We start from the raw sequence: 18,333 nt of genomic DNA, 5'->3' as shown, positions 1-18,333 counted from the left end.
GTGTAGGGTGTAAAACCCTTTAACATAACAGTCGTCAGAGGTGTCACAGTGCAGACTCAGCATCTCAAGCAGCATCGCAGCAATCATCTTTCATGCTCACCAAAATAATCCCATCCACCTCGTGAGAAGCAGCAAAGACACTTTTCACAGCTTTAAACATCTCTGCCACAGCTGTCAAATAACCCACACTGGAGACTCAGGTCAATGCACTATTCCTTCCCCCTGCCCCGAAACAAGTTCCACAGTTCCAGTTTGACTGTTTTCTGACAAGCTACACGCTGACACAGAGACAGTGAATGGCCCGGTGTTACTGCAGTGCTCAGATACAAAGGAAGCCTGAAAACCACAGTCTGAACTCAACATTTTCACTCAGACACACAGGAAGTGGGGTTGGATTAGAACTTGTTGACGGAAACTGATACCAACTGTTAACAGAGTTTGCTCTTTAAAATATTTAAAACCTATTTTAGTGTTCTGATTATCTTCACTTTTAACAAAAATAAAATAAATTAAAAACTCCAAAGTTCTACTAGAAACACTAACTCAGCATGGTAACCAAAATAAGCTTCCCATTTAACACCAAATTCAGTTGCAGGTGCACCTTACTAACCAAGATAACAACCTACTGCTAGCTTTAACCTACTGCTAGCTTTAACCTACAACTCCACAGCACTACCCTCTGATCCAAATATTTCCAGTTACTAAAAAAAAGGAAATATGGATTCATCCATCCTCTTCCGTTTCTCCTCTTCAGGGTCTGTAACACTTTTGTATGTTGAATACTAATATAGACAAGTTACAGTTATCATTCTCCCCAAATCTTAATGTAAACTTAGCGATTTTATAAACTTCAGTAAAGACAGAAACAGCAGAGTAGTTCAGGCAATAAAAAGCAGACTGATGCTTTTGAGCTCCTCCTCCTGCTGTTTTCTTACCTCCACTGGTGGCCCTGCTCTTCTGGCTCTGCTCCTGGCTGTCCTGGAGCCTGTGGTGCTCTGAGCTCCACAGCACTTCCTCTTCTATCGCTCTGTCCGCCCGCTGCTGCAGCTGCTCCTCCTCTGCTTCTTCCTCCTCTTCTCTCCTTTCTCTTCCACTCTGGGGCTGGGGCAGTGTGGTCTGCTTGACTGCTCTCTCAGGAGAGGGCAACTTCCTCTTCCCCCCTCCCAGATCAATCTGGTCTTCCACTTGGGGCAAAATGTGATGCCTGTGGTGATCTGAGGATCCCTGGGACCCCCTGACTGGGCTGTCCGGTTGGCGAGGGGGCAGAGACCTGTCAGAGCTGGCATAGGTGGGCTCCACGCAGGCTGCCGTGGATATGTGGATGTCTCCGGCGTGGTCACTGGACACCGTCCCTCCTGCTCTGAGTGTAGAGGAAGATGAGGAAGATAGGTGGTGTCCAAAACGGGAGCCTGTGCCGTTTTGAAGCTGTGTAAAGCAGACAGACAAAGAAGTGGGTCAGTTTGCTACAGAGGCTGAGAAACGGCTCGGGCAAAGTGCACACACAAACAATTGAGAGAATCACGCTGACTAATCACAGCCTGCCTGACTCAGTGCACTTCCTGGGCATCAAACAGCAGCCTCTCTTAATGGTCAGCCCACATCACAAAGCCATGCCAGCAGCCGCCGACACACAATGCATGACAAACACTTTCAGTTTGTAACAACTAGGTTCATAATCCATAGAGGAGAACTAACCTGGCACTTTCGCTGAGGAACCAATGACAAGCAACAGAAAGCAGCCATGTCAAGGAAACTTGCAACATCTATCCATCCATTAAATCCCCTTTGCTTCAAATTTCCCTCTTCTTTGTCACAGAGACATCTTTTAAAGCCCGCAGACTCGCTGATATGTGTGCTTCATCCATCTACACATCACAGCCTCTTTATTGAACTGGGGATGATGACTCAGAGCTTTATTACAAGCTGGGCCATGCAACGTACATTCAGAATGAAATCACACCAATGTGGAGACGAGCCAAAAAAGAAAAAAGCCACACAGAGCGTGTTGTTCACAGAAATGGACGGTCATTTCTGAGAAGAGTGCTCCGGCTGTGTCAGCCTCCACTGATGCAGGCAAGTGGTGGTTCGGTGACTGTTCAGAGGAAGCTTACTTGTAGGTCTTCTACCAGACTGTCACACAGCTCCTGCTCATCCCTGAGGTCTACGTCTGAGAGCTCCTGGAGCAGGAACACCAGCATGCTGCAGTTCTTGTTTCATGGATTTTCTACTTTAGTAGCAGGAGCAATTATAACCCCTGCAAACCCACTGACTAACAGATAACATGTCATCATTGCAACTTCAATTTTTCCACCTTCAAATGTTTTTTTTCCCTTTTTCCATATATCATCACTTCAGTGCTCTCACATTTTTTGAATTTTCAGTGAACACTAGAATAATTCTGTCATATGATTCCATATATGCCCACTTAAAACTCTGTTAACATTCATTACCCTTAATCAGCAAACTGCTCCCAGAGCCGAAAAGCAGCTGTTTAGTTACATCATCATTTATAATCATTAACAGAATTTTCACTTTTCCTCTTGTTTTTAAAATGTGTTCTCTAATTCACATATTCTGTGCGTATGACACTGCATTGACCGAGTAAGTCACGATACATTATTACTACATTTATACTACATTTTTGTATTGTGTGTCACTCCAGTAAATACCTCTATTGCCCCTGCTGAGGGTTTTTTGCTCTTTCCTCATTTGATTTCCCTGCAAACTCTTTCTTTACATTTGTATGATGTGATTTAACAAACACTAACATGAGACTGAATGTATACAGTGAGAAAGCAAAGTTTAGAGGTCGTCTCCTAGTGAACCGAAGCACTGGAGAAACAAAGTGACCCTGCTGCTTCCCCACCTGTTCCATATCTCCCAGTGTTATTGGCTGTGTCTGGTAGCGAGCGTTGGCCCTCCGCTGTCGCGTGTCCCCTCTTGTGTGGGTGACCCTGGTTGGAGGCTGAGCCAGCCGGTTGAACAGCGCCATCTTTTCAGCCAGGCTGAGGGTGCAGAGGTCAGGCTCCTCCTGAGTCTCGCTCTGCTTCGTATCTTTTTCTTTTAGCGATGATGTCTGCGTCAGGCCCCGGATCTCCTTGGTATCCTGCGCCTGCCGGGCCTCGCTCACTTGCTCATGGGCAACAGCACTCTGCTGTGAGGATGCCTGCAGGCTGAGAAGGGGAGACGACATCCAAGAGACAAAGAGGTAGAAGAAAACGGAGACTTCTGTAAGCATGGGAGGAGTTCATGCAAGCCAGCGAGTGGCATGTCACAGAGAGGATTGTGGGTCTGTGTGCATTTTCTGACAGCCAGTAAAAGTTGCCAACACAGAGCTAAAAAGGTTTGCTACACATGCAGGGTGAGTCATGCTCACCAAGCAGTGAGTTACAATCCAAGAGGTCCTCTGTTAGCAATTAATTCATGTAGTTTCCTCTGATCACACATGAGGGCACCAATCCTTAAAACTGTGCATTAGAACTTTACCAGCAACTCAATCCTATAGATTAAAACACAGTGAACAAAGAAAAACTGCATAGCAGCCAAGACTCAAACGTGTTAGTCAAACACCGCACTTCGATATGAGCATACATATCCGTGCACACATGTCTGCTGTGTACCTGTATGGTGGGACAGTGCTGTAAACTAGGGTGGGGCTAGGGACGCGTGCTACGGCAGCGTGAGTGGACACCATTTGTGGCACGTGAGATGGGGCGCTACAGTGGTCAATGACAGGGGACACAGTCATACACACACACACACACACACACACACACACACACACACACACAGAGACGACAGAGAAGACAGGAAGGTGACCATGAAAACATAAAGACTAGGATGGTGGTTAAAGTTGCATGTAGATGTGAGGACAGTGAAAAAGTCAGAGGCACAGCTTTATTTAAGAAACAATTTCACACAGAAAGAAAAGTTTAAATCTACAAAAACTGGTAATAGCCTGGAATAAAAAGTCTTAGTTGCTGATATGGTCTTACTTACTCTTCATACATTTACACTAAAGTGCGACCCAAATATAATGAAGGCGAGTGGAATTTCACAGCAGTGCTTACAGTATGGAAAAATTCTTTACTCCATTTTCACAGCAAGGTCTCTCTGCAGATAGATGCGTACACTCAAGTGCACAGTTGAGTTTGTTCAGCTTTGATAATCTAGGAGAACTTCCCCTTGAAGCACCAGATCCGCATGTATTTACGTTATTGCACTTAAAGATTTTACACCTCTGATTTATTGACTTGATATGTGCTGTCAGAAACACACAGATCTGTAGATGGAGTCTTAGTGGTCATTCCCCGGCCACAGCTTGTGACAAAAAGAGGAGGGTTGAGGTTTTGCTATTATAGCCCCGAAACTATGCAACTCTCATCATACTGAGCGATTAAATCTTTAGCTTCTTTTAAATCGTCTCCAGAAACATTTCTTTGTGAAAGGTTTTGAAAATGTTTCACATGTGGGTTTTTATTCTCATGACTTTAATTTTTATTACTATAATGGTACTCATTTTCAAGTAAAAAGTCATAAGGTTCTTTTTCTTGTGTCACATTTGTACTCACCATGGGCTCATTTACAAGCTTACATTTATTTAGTCATTCTTCCTGATAGAACTATATAATTATACAATTTTTCTTTGCCTATCAAGAAAGTAAGTTACCCTATTATTGTTAGATGTGTCTTTCACATTACACAGCATCAAACAAGGTGACAGAGCCTTACGTGGCTGCGATGACTACTTCCTCAGTGGTGACCGGCTGAGTTCTGGATCGATCTTGTGTCCGTCTTAGTCTCCTGTCCACAGCGGCATTCCTGGACCGCAGTTTAGGAGCTCCGCCATCGACGCTCTTCTCCAGTTCCTGGATGGAGATAATTAGGGTAAACATTGGTCTTTAGAAATGAACACAGCTGATTAAACAAACTGTACAGACCTGCTCTGGTCCTTAGCAGATCTTGCAACTAAATAAATAAAATTTTAATTTTTTTTTTTTTTTTTTTTTTAAAGCAAAATGAAGCAGTGTGTGAAAAACTACCTACACCTTACTGCTTCCATATGAAATAAGAGCTACATCTGAGACTTTACAGGCTGAGAAATGAACAGGCTTAGGATTGAAGCAACACTGTGAAGAGGACGGAGACAATTCTTCCACAAAAATGTGAGAGCCTGACGCAATCATACAGAAAAGGTTTCCTTCAACTTCTTCCTGCTAAATGTGATTCTACAAGCTGCTGAATTATGGCACAAATCATTTCAGGGATAATCCTGGCTCAATTGTGACTCACATCTCCAATCAAAATTTCTAAATCCTCAAAGTAAGAGGAGGACAGGAAATCGGAATCAGAATACTTTATTAATCCCAGAGTCCACAATCATACCCATAACTGGAATGAAGTTTTTCCTCAGCTTGGAAGCTGCATGTACTCGGACAATATAAGATGCCCAACAGTAAAAACTCACCCTGAAGAGAGAGCGCTTAGCTGCGACGCTCAGCTTGGCCCGTTCATCTAGTTTCTCTTCATCAGCTGCAACAAAGGAAAAAAAAGTTGGAGTTAGAAACAGTCTCCAACTACATAAATTCTGCTTCACACTTCTCTGTATCATCTATATTTTGTTTTACGTTTTTTTTTTTTAATCTTAATATTTTATGCTACCACAGACACTCTGTAAAACACTACTTAAAATTCCTGCCAAAGACACTAAAACACCAAATTATATTGCCAGAAAGAGCAAGTAAGTTTTGTGATGTGATTATTTACATACATTTCTATTCATACACTAATGATTCAATTCAGTGTATACTTTGAGTACACAAAATGAAAACAAGGGTTTCAACAAATGTCCTTGAAACCACGGGGTACAACTTTACAGAAACAGCAGAGACACTTTACTTCTCCGTGAGCACCAACACATTCCAGGCTTCTTGCACAGGTAAGCATTTCCTCCTCTGTCAGTCAACAATATCCTCCTCTTCCATAGCCGTCACTTCAGTCCTTTGCCCACCACTTCACCCCAATAACAGCTCTGCATGGCTACGAATCAGTGAGTTTTATTGTATGTGCACGGTCTCTTGTTGCGACCTCAGTGCTAGTTCAACCCTGTACAGTATGTACAACGCCTTAGCATTATACAGGGTGGGCCATTTATATGGATACACCGTAATAACATGGGAATGGTTGGTGATATCAAAGTCCTGTTTGTGGCACATTAGTATATGTGAGGGGGCAAACTCCTCAAGATGGGTGGTGACCATGGTGGGCATTTAGAAGCCGGCCATCTTGGATACAACTTTTGTTTTTGCAATAGGAAGAGGGCCATGTGACACATCAAACTTATTGGTAATGTCACAAGAAAAACAATGGTGTGCTTGGTTTCAACGTAACTTTATTCTTTCATGAGTTATTTACAAGTTTCTCTTTGTTCACAGCCATTGACATGTCGAAGAGGTTAACACGTGAGGAGCAGATAGAAATTGTGTTGATATCTGGTGAACGCAGTAACCGGGTCATTGCAGCAGATTTCAATGCAAGACACCCTATGAGACCACCCATCTCCCATGCTACAGTTAGCAAACTGCTTGCTAAGTTTCGTGAAAGTGGTTCAGTGTTGGATTTGCCAAAATGTGGACGCAAGAAACTGTCACTAATGAAGAAACTTCAGTGGCTGTCCTAGCTTCATTCAGCAAGAGCCCACAGCGTAGCACTCGCCGCATGTCACTGGAGAGTGGCATTAGTCGAACATCCCTTCGGCGGATATTAGCTACTCACAAATGGCACCCTTACAAAGTCCAGCTACTGCAGCATCTCAACAAGGATGACCCAGATTGGCGCACAGAATTTGCAGAATGGGCAAAACAAAAATTGGAACAGGACCCTCAGTTCACGCAGAAGATTTTGTTCAGTGATGAGACAAACTTTTATGTGAATGGTGAAGTTAACAAACAAAACCACCGCTATTGGTCTGACACTAACCCACACTGCATGGATCCCTCCAAGACTGTTGGCACAACAAAAGTGATGGTTTGGTGTGGTATATGGGGTACAACGATAGTGGGTCCATTCTTCATCAATGGAAACCTCAAGGCCACTGGATATTTGAAATTGCTACATGATGATGTGTTTCCCTCTTTATGCACTGAAGCTGGCACATTCCCTGAGTTTTTCCAGCAAGATGGTGCACCACCACATTATGGGTGCCAGGTCCAAGCATTCCTAGATGAACAGTTTCCTGGAAAGTGGATTGGTTGTCATGGGCCAGTTGAATGGCCCCCAAGGTCTCCCGATCTGACCCCCTTAGACTTTTATCTTTAGGGTCATCTGAAGGCAATTGTCTATGGTGTGAAGATACAAGATGTGCAGCACCTGAAACTACAGATACTGGATGCCTGTGCTGGCATTTCTCCTGCGGTGTTGCTATCAGTGTGTGAAGAGTGGGAGAAGAGGGTTGCATTGACAATCCAACACAATGGGCAGCACATTGAACACATTTTATAAGTGGTCAGAAACTTGTAAATAACTCATGAAAGAATAAAGTTACGTTGAAACCAAGCACACCATTGTTTTTCTTATGACATTACCAATAAGTTTGATGTGTCACATGGCCCTCTTCCTATTGAAAAAACAAAAGTTGTATCCAAGATGGCCGACATCTAAATGGCCACCATGGTCACCACCCATCTTGAGGAGTTTGCCCCCTCACATATACTAATGTGCCACAAACAGGACTTTAATATCACCAACCATTCCCATGTTATTACGGTGTATCCATATAAATGGCCCACCCTGTACTTATAATATGGCATTAAACTGCCATCATATAAGGACATTTCAAAGGCAGACAATTTGAACAAACTCGTTAAGCTAGTATTAGCTCAATTAGCTAGCTTGCTCTAGTTGTCTAAAATGTACTAACTGTGGTTATTTCAGCTGACTGTAGTCAGAGTCGCTGATTAAAGATCCTACTTTAGTCTATATATTTCCTAAATTATAAGTCAATAAAAAAAGAATATTATGCAGTAACAGTGACATTATTATAATATGCAAAAAACTGAAGTCACTCTAGCTAGCTTTGGATAAAAATGGTAACAGAAAAGCATCTTAAGATAATAAAGAAATTTACGCTCTATAAACCTTTCCCAATAATCTAATTATTTAACACTCAGAAGTATGACAACTATTGTGTGATACCTATCAGTCATTATTAACACCATCCGGCTTAATGGCAGGGAAAAAACAAACAAACCACTAAATCAGTCACTGGAGTCACTCAGGAGACTATAAAAAGACGGACAGGTGTGAGGAATATACACGCTTTATTCTCTGCAAGACACATGCCATGACATCATCAAACAGCTATCCCTTTGACGCTGAGCTCTGGCCTACATAATACTCGTCAAAGCATCCCGGCCAAGTCATGTTTATAAGAAGCAGATGAGCTGGCTCTGCCCTAAGCGGGGCCACAGTGATGTTATGCTACTGTGAGCACCATTAATGACTCTGTAAACTCCACTTCAAAATATCATGCTTTCCCATAAAATAAAGACCACCTAAAAAAAACAAAAAAACAACTGATTTAAGTCACCAGGCCTCCATCCTTGTGTCTATCACTGAAGCCACTGAAAACTCATTCTGTTCACTTAAAGATGAGTGCAGTTGTAAATAATCAGTAATGCTGTTTTCATAGTTAGGCACTCACCACTGAACTGCAGATACTATTAGATGAAACTATGCAGTTATAATACAGAGCAGATATAATATAAATGGAAAGGCAGTTAAACTAAAGCATGAATGTAACTGCATTCTTTTTCTATCCTCGTGATCTCAGCAGCCATCCAAAGAATTAAAAAAAGAAACTGTGCTGTGTCAGTCTGTGGTATGACAATGTGTAGCGTTCAAGTTGGCTCTCATGTAGAATTAACCAAGAAAACCCTGAAACTGAAACAATGTCCATGTGATTCAGCATTTCTACATGGACGTCTACAGAAATATTAGATGTGGTTATTTTAGTTCATGAGATTTACTTTTGTTGTACGATATCTATACCAGAGAGAAAATAAGATGCAATGAGCCTTGCATTTTATCTACCTAATATTATACCTACTTACTGTTCCTGTATTCTGAAAATCTAAATCTGAGGTTAGTGGGAAAAACTACTTACCTTCAGTGGAAGCAAAGTCTGAACTCACACAAGACCTTCAAAAGCACAGAAAGAAAAAGGTAATCAGTTCAAAGCATATGTATAACAATAAAATAAGGTGAGTAAATCAGACGGTGGCGAGTGGTTTGAGATAGGAAGGGTAGCAGCGTGCTGAGAAAAGCAGTAGTTTGTGGTATGTTGGAAATGTTACAGCTCGCGTTAGAATTGAAAAATGGAGAGAAAGCAGACTAAGCTAGAGAATTAGACAGCATTACAGAAGTCTGCTCTGATCCATGGTCTCGGGACTTGATTACTGACAAAGGCCAATTCATGCGTCCCCACTGTGGTCACATGTGATGACCACTGCCAAGGCCCAATCAGAGGGACCTTTGGCCTTTAAGCTTCCTTGTTTGCTAATGTTGTTAGAATGGAAATCAAGGAGAGGGAGGGTGTTTAGGTCTGTATATGTGAGCATTATTCTCACTGGCCTGTTTTACTGTGATGATATTAATATGACTATGGGAACAGTACCTGGGTAGAGACTAATATATATTTGATTACAGGTCACCCGAACATGACTAAAATCAACATTTCGTTGCATTCCAAATTAAACAAAGTCGCGATTTCTTTCAACACACATGCATTTCACACTCAGCCGTGCATTCTTGAATCCAGAGCAGTACCTATCAGTCTCATGGCGCTCAGCAGAAGTGATGGGCTGTGTCCTAAACCTCTCAGAGGTCTTTCTACTCTCCCCAGGATAGACATACTGCCGGGGCCTGCGCCCCCTGTCCCTTTCCCCTCTCCATGGGGCCTTGTAGCCCGTCAGTGCCCTACGCTCCTCCATTTCACTGGAGGGGCCATTCAGGGAGAGGGATCAACAGACAGAAAACCCAGAGGAAAGAGAATACAGAGTTGTCAGGGAGAAATAGAGAGGGACATGGTGCAAAATAAAACTGTTTAAAAGCAGAGGTGTTGAACATTCAACCACACCTCTGGTTTTTAAAATCGAGCCTATGAGCAAGCCCATGCAGATTTTTTTAATAGTTTAAGCGCACACACACACACGCACGCACGCACACACACGCGCGCACACACGCACGCACGCGCACACACACGCGCGCACACACACACGAGCCCCAGGCAGTATCCAAACAAGTCACAGTGCCATTAAAGTAGAAAAACACCGTACTGCAGGAAGATTAGTTTTCAGAAATTAATGCATGTATGCCATGTCTACAGATTAAATGAACTACTATGCTTGGATGTTAGTGTCACACCAGACGTAGCTGCTTGTTAGTCGCTGAGTAGCCAGATGATGTTAGGTAATAAGCGTCAGAGTGACAGCAGCCAGCCAGCGAGTACAGGCCATGCAGCATTTTACCACCTACAGCTCATTCCTGCGGCTGGTTGGAGGAGTGGTGGTGCTCTCCATGTAGGAATGTCTGAGCTGTGCCACAGACACCCTGGTGTCCTGGTGACTCTCTCCATTACTCAAACTTTCTCTTTCTCTGACGTCTCGGGGTTCCTGGGTCTGGTGTTGCAAGCTCCTCTGATTGGGTCCTCGCTGATTTCCAGCATCAGACACGGATCGGCTCAGAGCTGTGGTGGAGCTGGAACTTCCTGGCCCTGTGTGAGATGTTCTGGGCTCAATGTGGGTTGCAGCCGGTCTTTTGTGGACACGATCAGCGTTTTCCCGCTCTCTTGGTTGGCGCTCTGCCGCCTGCAGACAGGAGGTATACTCTGCTTCCTCCCATCTAGGTCTGTCTCCAAGTCCCCCTCTAACAGGTTCCTCTGCCTCAGCCTCTCTTTGCATCCTGTACATGACCAGCTCCTCCTCACCTCGCCCTCTTCGTGGGTCTTCAGTGCTCCTCTCTCTGCGCCGGATCTGTGAAGGCAAGACTGCTTTTCTGCTCCTCAGAAGGCCCTCTGTCTTGACCTCCTCAGCCTCACCAGCTTCTTCCTCTTCCACCTGCTGTTGCTGCTGCCCAGTTCTGGATGTAGGACCAGAGGTCATGGACAAATAACTGGGGTAATTGCCAACTTCTTGCCCTCCCTGTGGACCGGACCGGCTGTGCTGAACTTGTGGATGATGGTGGGAATAGGCCTGCTGTGGGCCTAGTGGGTCTGCGTGGTAGCGTGTAGAAACCTGGGGCTGGTGCTGAAATTGTCTGCGGTACACTAGGCCTTCTGTAACATTTCCGAACTCTGGGCTCTTCTGCCGGCCCTCCTCCCTGACAAGCCTCTCCCTAACTCTGATTCTTCAGGGAGACAAAGGACTGGTTAACATTTGGAAAACATCAATAGGCAAAGCATAGCTCTCATAGAAGCTCAGAAAGATGACTTTGATTGTGATCCTTTGTGTGTAAGCCTTTGAGCATTAAAGGAGGAGCTCAGCCTCTTGTTTGACATTAGGGCTGGACACTGACAAAGCATGCAGGGTCAAGATTTGATATTTGGATGTAACACCAGTATAAATACTGGCTCAGATGTTTAGTCTTCCTGACTCAAATATTTCATAAAACCATAAACATACCATACAAGCCAGATTAAAACCAACATACATCTCAGCTTTGCCTGATATGAACTGGTTTAGAATTGTTTCCAGACTCTCTCTCACAGTGGTAATAATGGTTAAATTCTTACTGGATCTGATTCTTGAAGAAAGAGTGTTCAAAAATAGACAAAAACGCAACCACCCACAACCCCTGAAAATCCAGTTGCCGACAGCATAATTGTTAAAAAGGCAATACTAGCATTTGTCATTGTTGACATAATATGATCCATCACACAGCTGTTACCAAATGGGGTTTAAGCTAAACACAGCAAAAGGTGAGTGAAAAAATGAAGTTATGGTTGGAAGCCAAGGGCACTGGAGCTGGTGACAATGAGGATGAGGATGACTGTGCAGCAGACATCCAAAGCTCAAAAGCAGAGATTATTAAACATTCACCTGCCGGTCAACTCAGGACCCTAAGTGAGTAAATGCAGCATCATCACAGAAATCTATAATAGTAATATTTAAAAAACTGGAGCCCTGTAATGAGTTGCTGTTTAAAAAGCACAGCTCATAAGGGTTTGTGTGTTTTGGTTAAGTCCAGATGAATGGGAACATGGTAGATGATAACTGGGGGTGAGAAACAACCAGCCTTGGTCTACCTTGAAGGCCAGTTGATGAGGGAGTGGGTGTCGCCTTCAGCATCAGTCTGGAGGAACCAATCAGTACTAAGTTTCGTCTTTGCACTGCACCAAGAGAAACCCATTAGGAAACATGTGATTGACTGGGCAGTTGGGTCTGAATTCAGTGTTGTGGTCTTTTTCTTGAAGCATATAAGCAGAGACAACTATATTACACACTCCACTGACTTGACATTAAGATTGACTGAAGAGACACTGAGTTTAGCATTCAGCACAATCCCAAGAACAGAAGTTTAATTCCCACATGATACATTTAACTGCCACACTAAATATATGAATAATAAGTCTCGTATTTAACGCTTGTTGAATTAAGACCAATGGTCAGACAGTACAGTTCTATTACATCAGATCTTATTTATAGATCGTATCTGCAGATCAGTGTTATCAACGAATGAGGGTATCTGGAAAGAGGGCTCTTTAAAAGTACGCCTCTGTAGCCGAGGTTTTATCTGCAGAAGCAGATATTCGGGGGAAATGCCATCTCACTCCACCAGAGCCAGATGAGTCATGCTGGCCCTCTGATGCTGAATAAAGGCAAACAGTGTGAATGTTTCACTAAGCACAGATCAGAGTTCAGCAAAACTGGAAAAAATATTGATCAGTTATAAATACATTAAGAGACGAACTGAAGAATCAAGGGAGGAAAAAAAAAAAAAATCAGTTTGTGTAGTGAGGTCTTAAATTCAGGTTCTTATATCCTTAAAAAAGATTTGCTTCACAAAGTCATATCTGTTAGCCTTGGATTCAAGTGGGGAAACAGACTTGACGCAGGTCCTGAGGTAGAAATGTTTTACCCGGGTAACTGGCGATTACAAATTACAGATCGTCTTCTGACTGGACCAATCAGCTGGCTCTTCCTCAACTATAACAAGGCTTGCAGAGCTGTGGCTTGGGTGGTAGAGTGGGTCTACAAACTGAAGGGTCACTTGATCCCACACTCTTCCAAGTCCAGGATGCATGAGACTTGCAGTAGAAATTCATTTGTTGAGCTTGAGTGCTCAACTTTGTGGAAAGGCACTATATAAGTACCGTTACAGTTAATTACCAGTTTTTTAAAATCACCTCAAGTGATTATTTTCTGTCACCAGTTACAGAAAGTTTCAATGCTGGTAAAGGAGATGAAAATGATAATGTTGGAATAAAAGTGCATCAAGCTTTTGCTAATGATGACATTTGGGTTGCTATTATTGAGCCCCTCCTAGTGCCCTCACATCTTTTCTGGTTAGGTCTAGGTGTACACCAGTCAGAATACAATAACAAAATAAACTAATAATTTCAAAAAAATGGATCCAAACATTACTGCTAATAATAAGTCAAGCAGGATGGATTCTGTTTAATGAAAGATCTTTTTCAAGTGATGAATACTGGGGGTAACACTGACAGCATCTTGAAAATACTTCAAACTGTGACGTGCCAAAGAGACTGTTTCGAAGGTCGAGAAGAGGTTTTGGTTTAAGACTCTGAACATTTCACTACAAGAGCTAAAACGTAGCATTTCATATTAGACTCCCACACACCCAATGAAAAAGGAGAGAGGAGACACTCCTATTTGCTTGTTTCTCCTCAGGGTTCACTGGTCTTGATCAGACCCAGCTGTGGGTCAGAGATGTAGCTGTGGAGTCACACTGAGCTGCCCAGTAACACAACACCCTCCCTGCACCATGGACACACATCCAACCTGGCCAAGTTTTGAAACCTGAGAGGGAAACTGAGGAAAAGAAAGAGGGGGCGATGCAGAGAGGAACACAAATGGATTGGGAATAATGTCCCGGGCGGATGTAGAAGCAAGGAATGCACCTTCATATGTTTGTTTGCAGTGGAACAGTGCAGGGCTAGAGCCTGGTCGTGATCTGGGTTGGGCAAGAAACAGAGGTGCACACACTGATTCTCTCTTTTCCAGCACTTATGGAGCTGAAACGACTCTTAGTACTTCCCCTCTACAGCAGCAACTGAGCTGCTAGCTGTTAGCAGGTGTTTTAATATTTGGGTGTTATTTTTGTCCTTTTAGCCACCATTTTAAACATACCATTAAAGGATGGACTCACAATGACAGTGGTATCCATCCCTCCCTTTAGTAAATGTAGTGTATCATTACGGTGCACATGCTAAAGTACTATCCACAACTTAGTAAGAGTTCCTCTGTGAATCTGAAAAATACCCCAATTTCCTCTTCAAGACATCCACCTGAAATCTCTAGAATAAACATACAGCACAGCACATACAGGCAGACTAATCTGCCCAGTTGTAGGTGACTGTGGGAACTGATCTGTTCCAGAACAAGCTCGGATTGCATGACCTTGTATCAAACAAGAGTCCTGCCAAGACAACGACCTTGGACATGTGGAACGAACAGAGCAACAGTGACAGACATAGATGGAGAGATGGATAACACTGTCACAGCGAGTCCATCCTTTAAACACAATGCAGTGTGAACAGCTGGTAAAGTTCTGGTTCAAACCCTATGTTTGGATGTGAGGGGAATCTTGGGAGCTTAATGCAGAAAAAGCCTCCCGAAACAAGGTACAATTTATGTATAAAGTAAAATATGAAACCTCTCAAAAATCTGGAGTCACTTAGAAAACTCAGGGTTGTCCATTTTCAACTGAATCAAACTAAAAAAAAGAAAAAGGTTTGATACAACACAACAATGTGTCCTCCTCCGTCCACAAATCACAACAAGCTAATCTCGCGCATATAATTTAACAATGGTGTGTCAGTTACCTGCAGAAAAACATGGATACATCCATGTTTCTCCAAATGCAGTGATGTCTGACCTTTCTATTCCATGTTGTGTTGAGAGTCAATGTGTTGTGTTAGAGGGAGTACTACGCACTTTGGTATAAAATTTGCTCTTTGCTTTTTTCAAAAACAAAAACAGTTAAAGTACTCCAAAAACTTTTGCAAAAGTGTATTTTACCATCATTATGTATAAATGGATTTATTAAAAATAAATAAAACTAAAAAATATATCCCTAGCAAAAACAAAGATGAGATCAAAACACTCACCCCTGTCTGCTGAGGACGTTCTGGGCTTGCTGCTCAATGAACAGGTCACCAGGAGACGCTCCATGTTTAGGCGAGGAGAGGGGGGGGTGCCTGCCCTGCTTGGGTGAACTGGGTGGTATGCCGGTTACTGTGTAGTCTTTTGCAGGCACCTTAGCAGAGGAGGAAGATGACATCACGTCCATGTATGAAGAGGAGGATGGAAGCTCAGGCGGAGCGGCCCTGCGCTGATTCTCCAGGTTCATCAGCCTCTCTCTCTCCGAGAACAACTCCACCCTGGTGTGACCAATATCACAGCCTGGGTCCGGGTAGCCGTGTGGTGGAGCTGAACGGCCTCCCCTTGGGCTAGTAGCTAAGGTACTGGTGTAAGCACTTAGGGTGATATCCCTGCCTTCCTCTCCCACCAGCTCCCCTCTATTACGTCTCTCTGAGCAGTCCAACTCTTTCTGAGAGCGGGGGTAGCGGGAGTGATGGTCCAAGTCGGGTTCCTGATCCAAAGAGATGCCGTAACGTTCGGCCAGCTGCCGGCGCCGCTCTGCCTTGTAGCGGGCAATGCGTTCAGCCTTGGACTCCAACTCAGGAACACCTTTGGTCGGACCCGAAATGTGAACTGGCTCAGTGTGGATGAAGGACTGAGGCTCAGGCCTGCACCGAGCTCTGGATTGGCGCTCTGGAGCCATCAACTGCATTTCTGGGCTTTCAAATCCCTCCATGCCATAACGCTGAACTGTAACTGGTGCAAGAATAAACAAGCCATATCTTTATTGTGTAGAAAGAGACACGATAGTCTACAGTACTGTTCTTGTCTCACCAGCACAGGGCTCACAGGGGTCAGAGGCCCTAGTGTATCGTGGAGTGTCCTCCTCCAGAAGCCGGTTGGCCACCAAAGTAGGCAGCAGAGACGGATGCACTTCACCCTCTATACCCTCCAACCGCCGAGCAATGCGCTCCTTTCTAAGCACAGAAAGAAAGAGAAGAGTCATCTTTACACATTATTATCCTATTTAGTATTATCTTTATTATTGTAGTATATTTATAGATGCATCATTATCTTACCTGTTCATTTCCAAGTCACTTGTGCTTGTGGTAATCCCCTCAAATAGTTTCCTCAATTCAGAGACTTAAGAAAAATAAATAAATAAATAAATGAATAATAAAATCAGTACAGAATAAGCAGATCTAATTAAATGTTTAATAGGTCTAAGACGACCAATTTTGGATAGCTTTTCGCTCACAGGAAATATTTGTAGACATGCTTTGATAATGTGTAATATGAAAACATACCACTGAGCTCGCATATACACATTATCATAAAATCTTAATTGGATTAAATCATTGATGTTATACGTTTAATGTTTCTGAATCATTTCCAAAATACTTTTTTCCACTAATCGACACAGAAAATCTCACAATGTAGAAGCAAAACCAACTTACAATTTATGTTATTTAAAAAAACAAAAACAAAACAAAAAAACCCCAGTAATAAACCCTCCAAGTTTCAAGGGTCATTCTCAGGAAAGCTTGACACCACCATTTCTGACAGAGATACTTCAGCCAAGCCAAAAACGTCTGCCTTTCATTTATTTAGATAAAAAAAGAAAATACAAAGTTTTGGCTTTGTCACTGTAGAGCACTGTATTGTAAGAACTGCAGAGTAGAATGAAGCCAATCTGTGGAGTGATGGGTTCACCGAAGAAACAGCTGGTTGTAATTATTGTAATTATTTGTCACAACCTAAAAAGATGGATCCATCCACTCACTTCTGCTCCTCTAATCCAGGATCACTGGTGTTTCTCTGTACTTTATTTTTAAGAAAAGGTATATTTCAAACACTGAACACCTATTCACTAGTGAAGAAAAATCAGATAATCATATTCAAAATGTTTACTTTTGATTTGATTACTTACTATGTTACCAAAGTCCACAGAGTTTATATGAGTCAGAGTTTATAAACAGCTAATCAAAATGGTCTTCAAACTGTTATGTGCACATTTGAGTGTGAACCACTACAGGATCTTTATCGGAACTTACATTTTGCATTAAATAAACCCTGTCAAGAAAACAAGAGCAGCATAAAAACAGCAGTTCATATGTAACACTTTGCAAAGCTGGGCCTCGTATAAAAACTGGTTTTACACAAATCTTGACTTAATTCCAACCTGGCAAACAGGCTGCTGTTACACAACAGCAACTCTGAAAAAGTGTGGGAACACTGACAACGTCAGGGTCATTTTCAGCAAGAATTTTTTTTATTTTTTTTATTTTTTTTAATAAAATCACTTCACTCACCTTTAGGGAGATTGGCCAAGAGACTAACATCTATATCCTTGGTGCTTTTGGCTGGGTCGTCCTTTTCGTCACAGGAGAATTCTTTCTGGAAGCTGAGGGGTGCAGAAAAAATACCAACTCTTATTGAAACAGGGCTGAGCTGTGGGAAACTGGATTTGTTTATAGACCTACAATGTAAGCAGTTTTGAGGGGCTCACTGAATCAATCTGAATTTGATCAAACACTTGTCCAAATCGCTGAACTATTTGCTAGAAGCGTGGTCCGTTTGAGAGGTGGTCAAGAATCTAGTCAATCAGCCGGTGGATTATGGATGAAGCTACAAAAGTATGCAAATAATCATCCGAACTGTACATTTGGAAGTGAGACTGTAAATTTCATCAACCTCTCCATCTCCAAATATTTATCTAGACATGAGACATTTCTGACCCGTTAACACCCCGAGCCTCGCAGATATGCAGCAAATCTCTCTCTCAAAAAAAACAAAAAAAACAAAAACAAAAACAACATATTGAAGTCATTTATGGATTTGATTCAAAACCACAAATTTGCAATATAGCTATAAAAGAGCTGGCAGCAGATTACTGCTGTGAGGAAACAGTCAAGAACTGGGAAAACCCAACTCGCTCGAACTCTGTGGCTGCTGTAAGGGACAAAACCATGGAGTTGTGAACACCCTGATACACACATGCATGGTGGATCCT

At 42.8% G+C, this 18,333-nt stretch overlaps 1 protein-coding gene across 16 annotated transcripts in view; it reads right to left on the bottom strand.

The window, feature by feature from the left end:
• The window catches only part of svila (supervillin a), an 81,587-nt gene that overhangs the window by 25,338 nt on the left and 37,916 nt on the right, over positions 1 to 18,333 (bottom strand). For 9 of the 16 annotated variants that reach the window (XM_019362954.2, XM_019362955.2, XM_019362943.1 and 6 more), the window contains 14 exons: positions 17,633 to 17,724; positions 16,400 to 16,463; positions 16,155 to 16,297; positions 15,347 to 16,076; positions 12,302 to 12,385; positions 10,534 to 11,403; positions 9,826 to 9,993; positions 9,164 to 9,198; positions 5,468 to 5,532; positions 4,732 to 4,868; positions 3,621 to 3,716; positions 2,867 to 3,173; positions 2,112 to 2,177; positions 936 to 1,425 (listed from right to left, as the gene is read on the bottom strand). In XM_019362954.2, coding sequence (XP_019218499.1) covers positions 936 to 1,425; positions 2,112 to 2,177; positions 2,867 to 3,173; positions 3,621 to 3,716; positions 4,732 to 4,868; positions 5,468 to 5,532; positions 9,164 to 9,198; positions 9,826 to 9,993; positions 10,534 to 11,403; positions 12,302 to 12,385; positions 15,347 to 16,076; positions 16,155 to 16,297; positions 16,400 to 16,407 — 3,199 coding nt within the window. In that variant the 5' untranslated portion in view covers positions 16,408 to 16,463; positions 17,633 to 17,724. The remainder of the gene's footprint in view (positions 1 to 935; positions 1,426 to 2,111; positions 2,178 to 2,866; positions 3,174 to 3,620; positions 3,717 to 4,731; positions 4,869 to 5,467; positions 5,533 to 9,163; positions 9,199 to 9,825; positions 9,994 to 10,533; positions 11,404 to 12,301; positions 12,386 to 15,346; positions 16,077 to 16,154; positions 16,298 to 16,399; positions 16,464 to 17,632; positions 17,725 to 18,333) is intronic. The other 7 variants (XM_019362944.1, XM_005471638.4, XM_019362949.2 and 4 more) reach the window with 7 other exon arrangements.

The sequence above is a fragment of the Oreochromis niloticus genome, linkage group LG9, assembly GCF_001858045.2.
Source record: "Oreochromis niloticus isolate F11D_XX linkage group LG9, O_niloticus_UMD_NMBU, whole genome shotgun sequence".
NCBI classification, from domain to species: Eukaryota; Metazoa; Chordata; class Actinopteri; order Cichliformes; family Cichlidae; genus Oreochromis; species Oreochromis niloticus.
The sequence above is the reverse complement of the archived record's forward strand: the minus strand, read 5'-3'. Positions and strand labels throughout refer to the sequence as shown.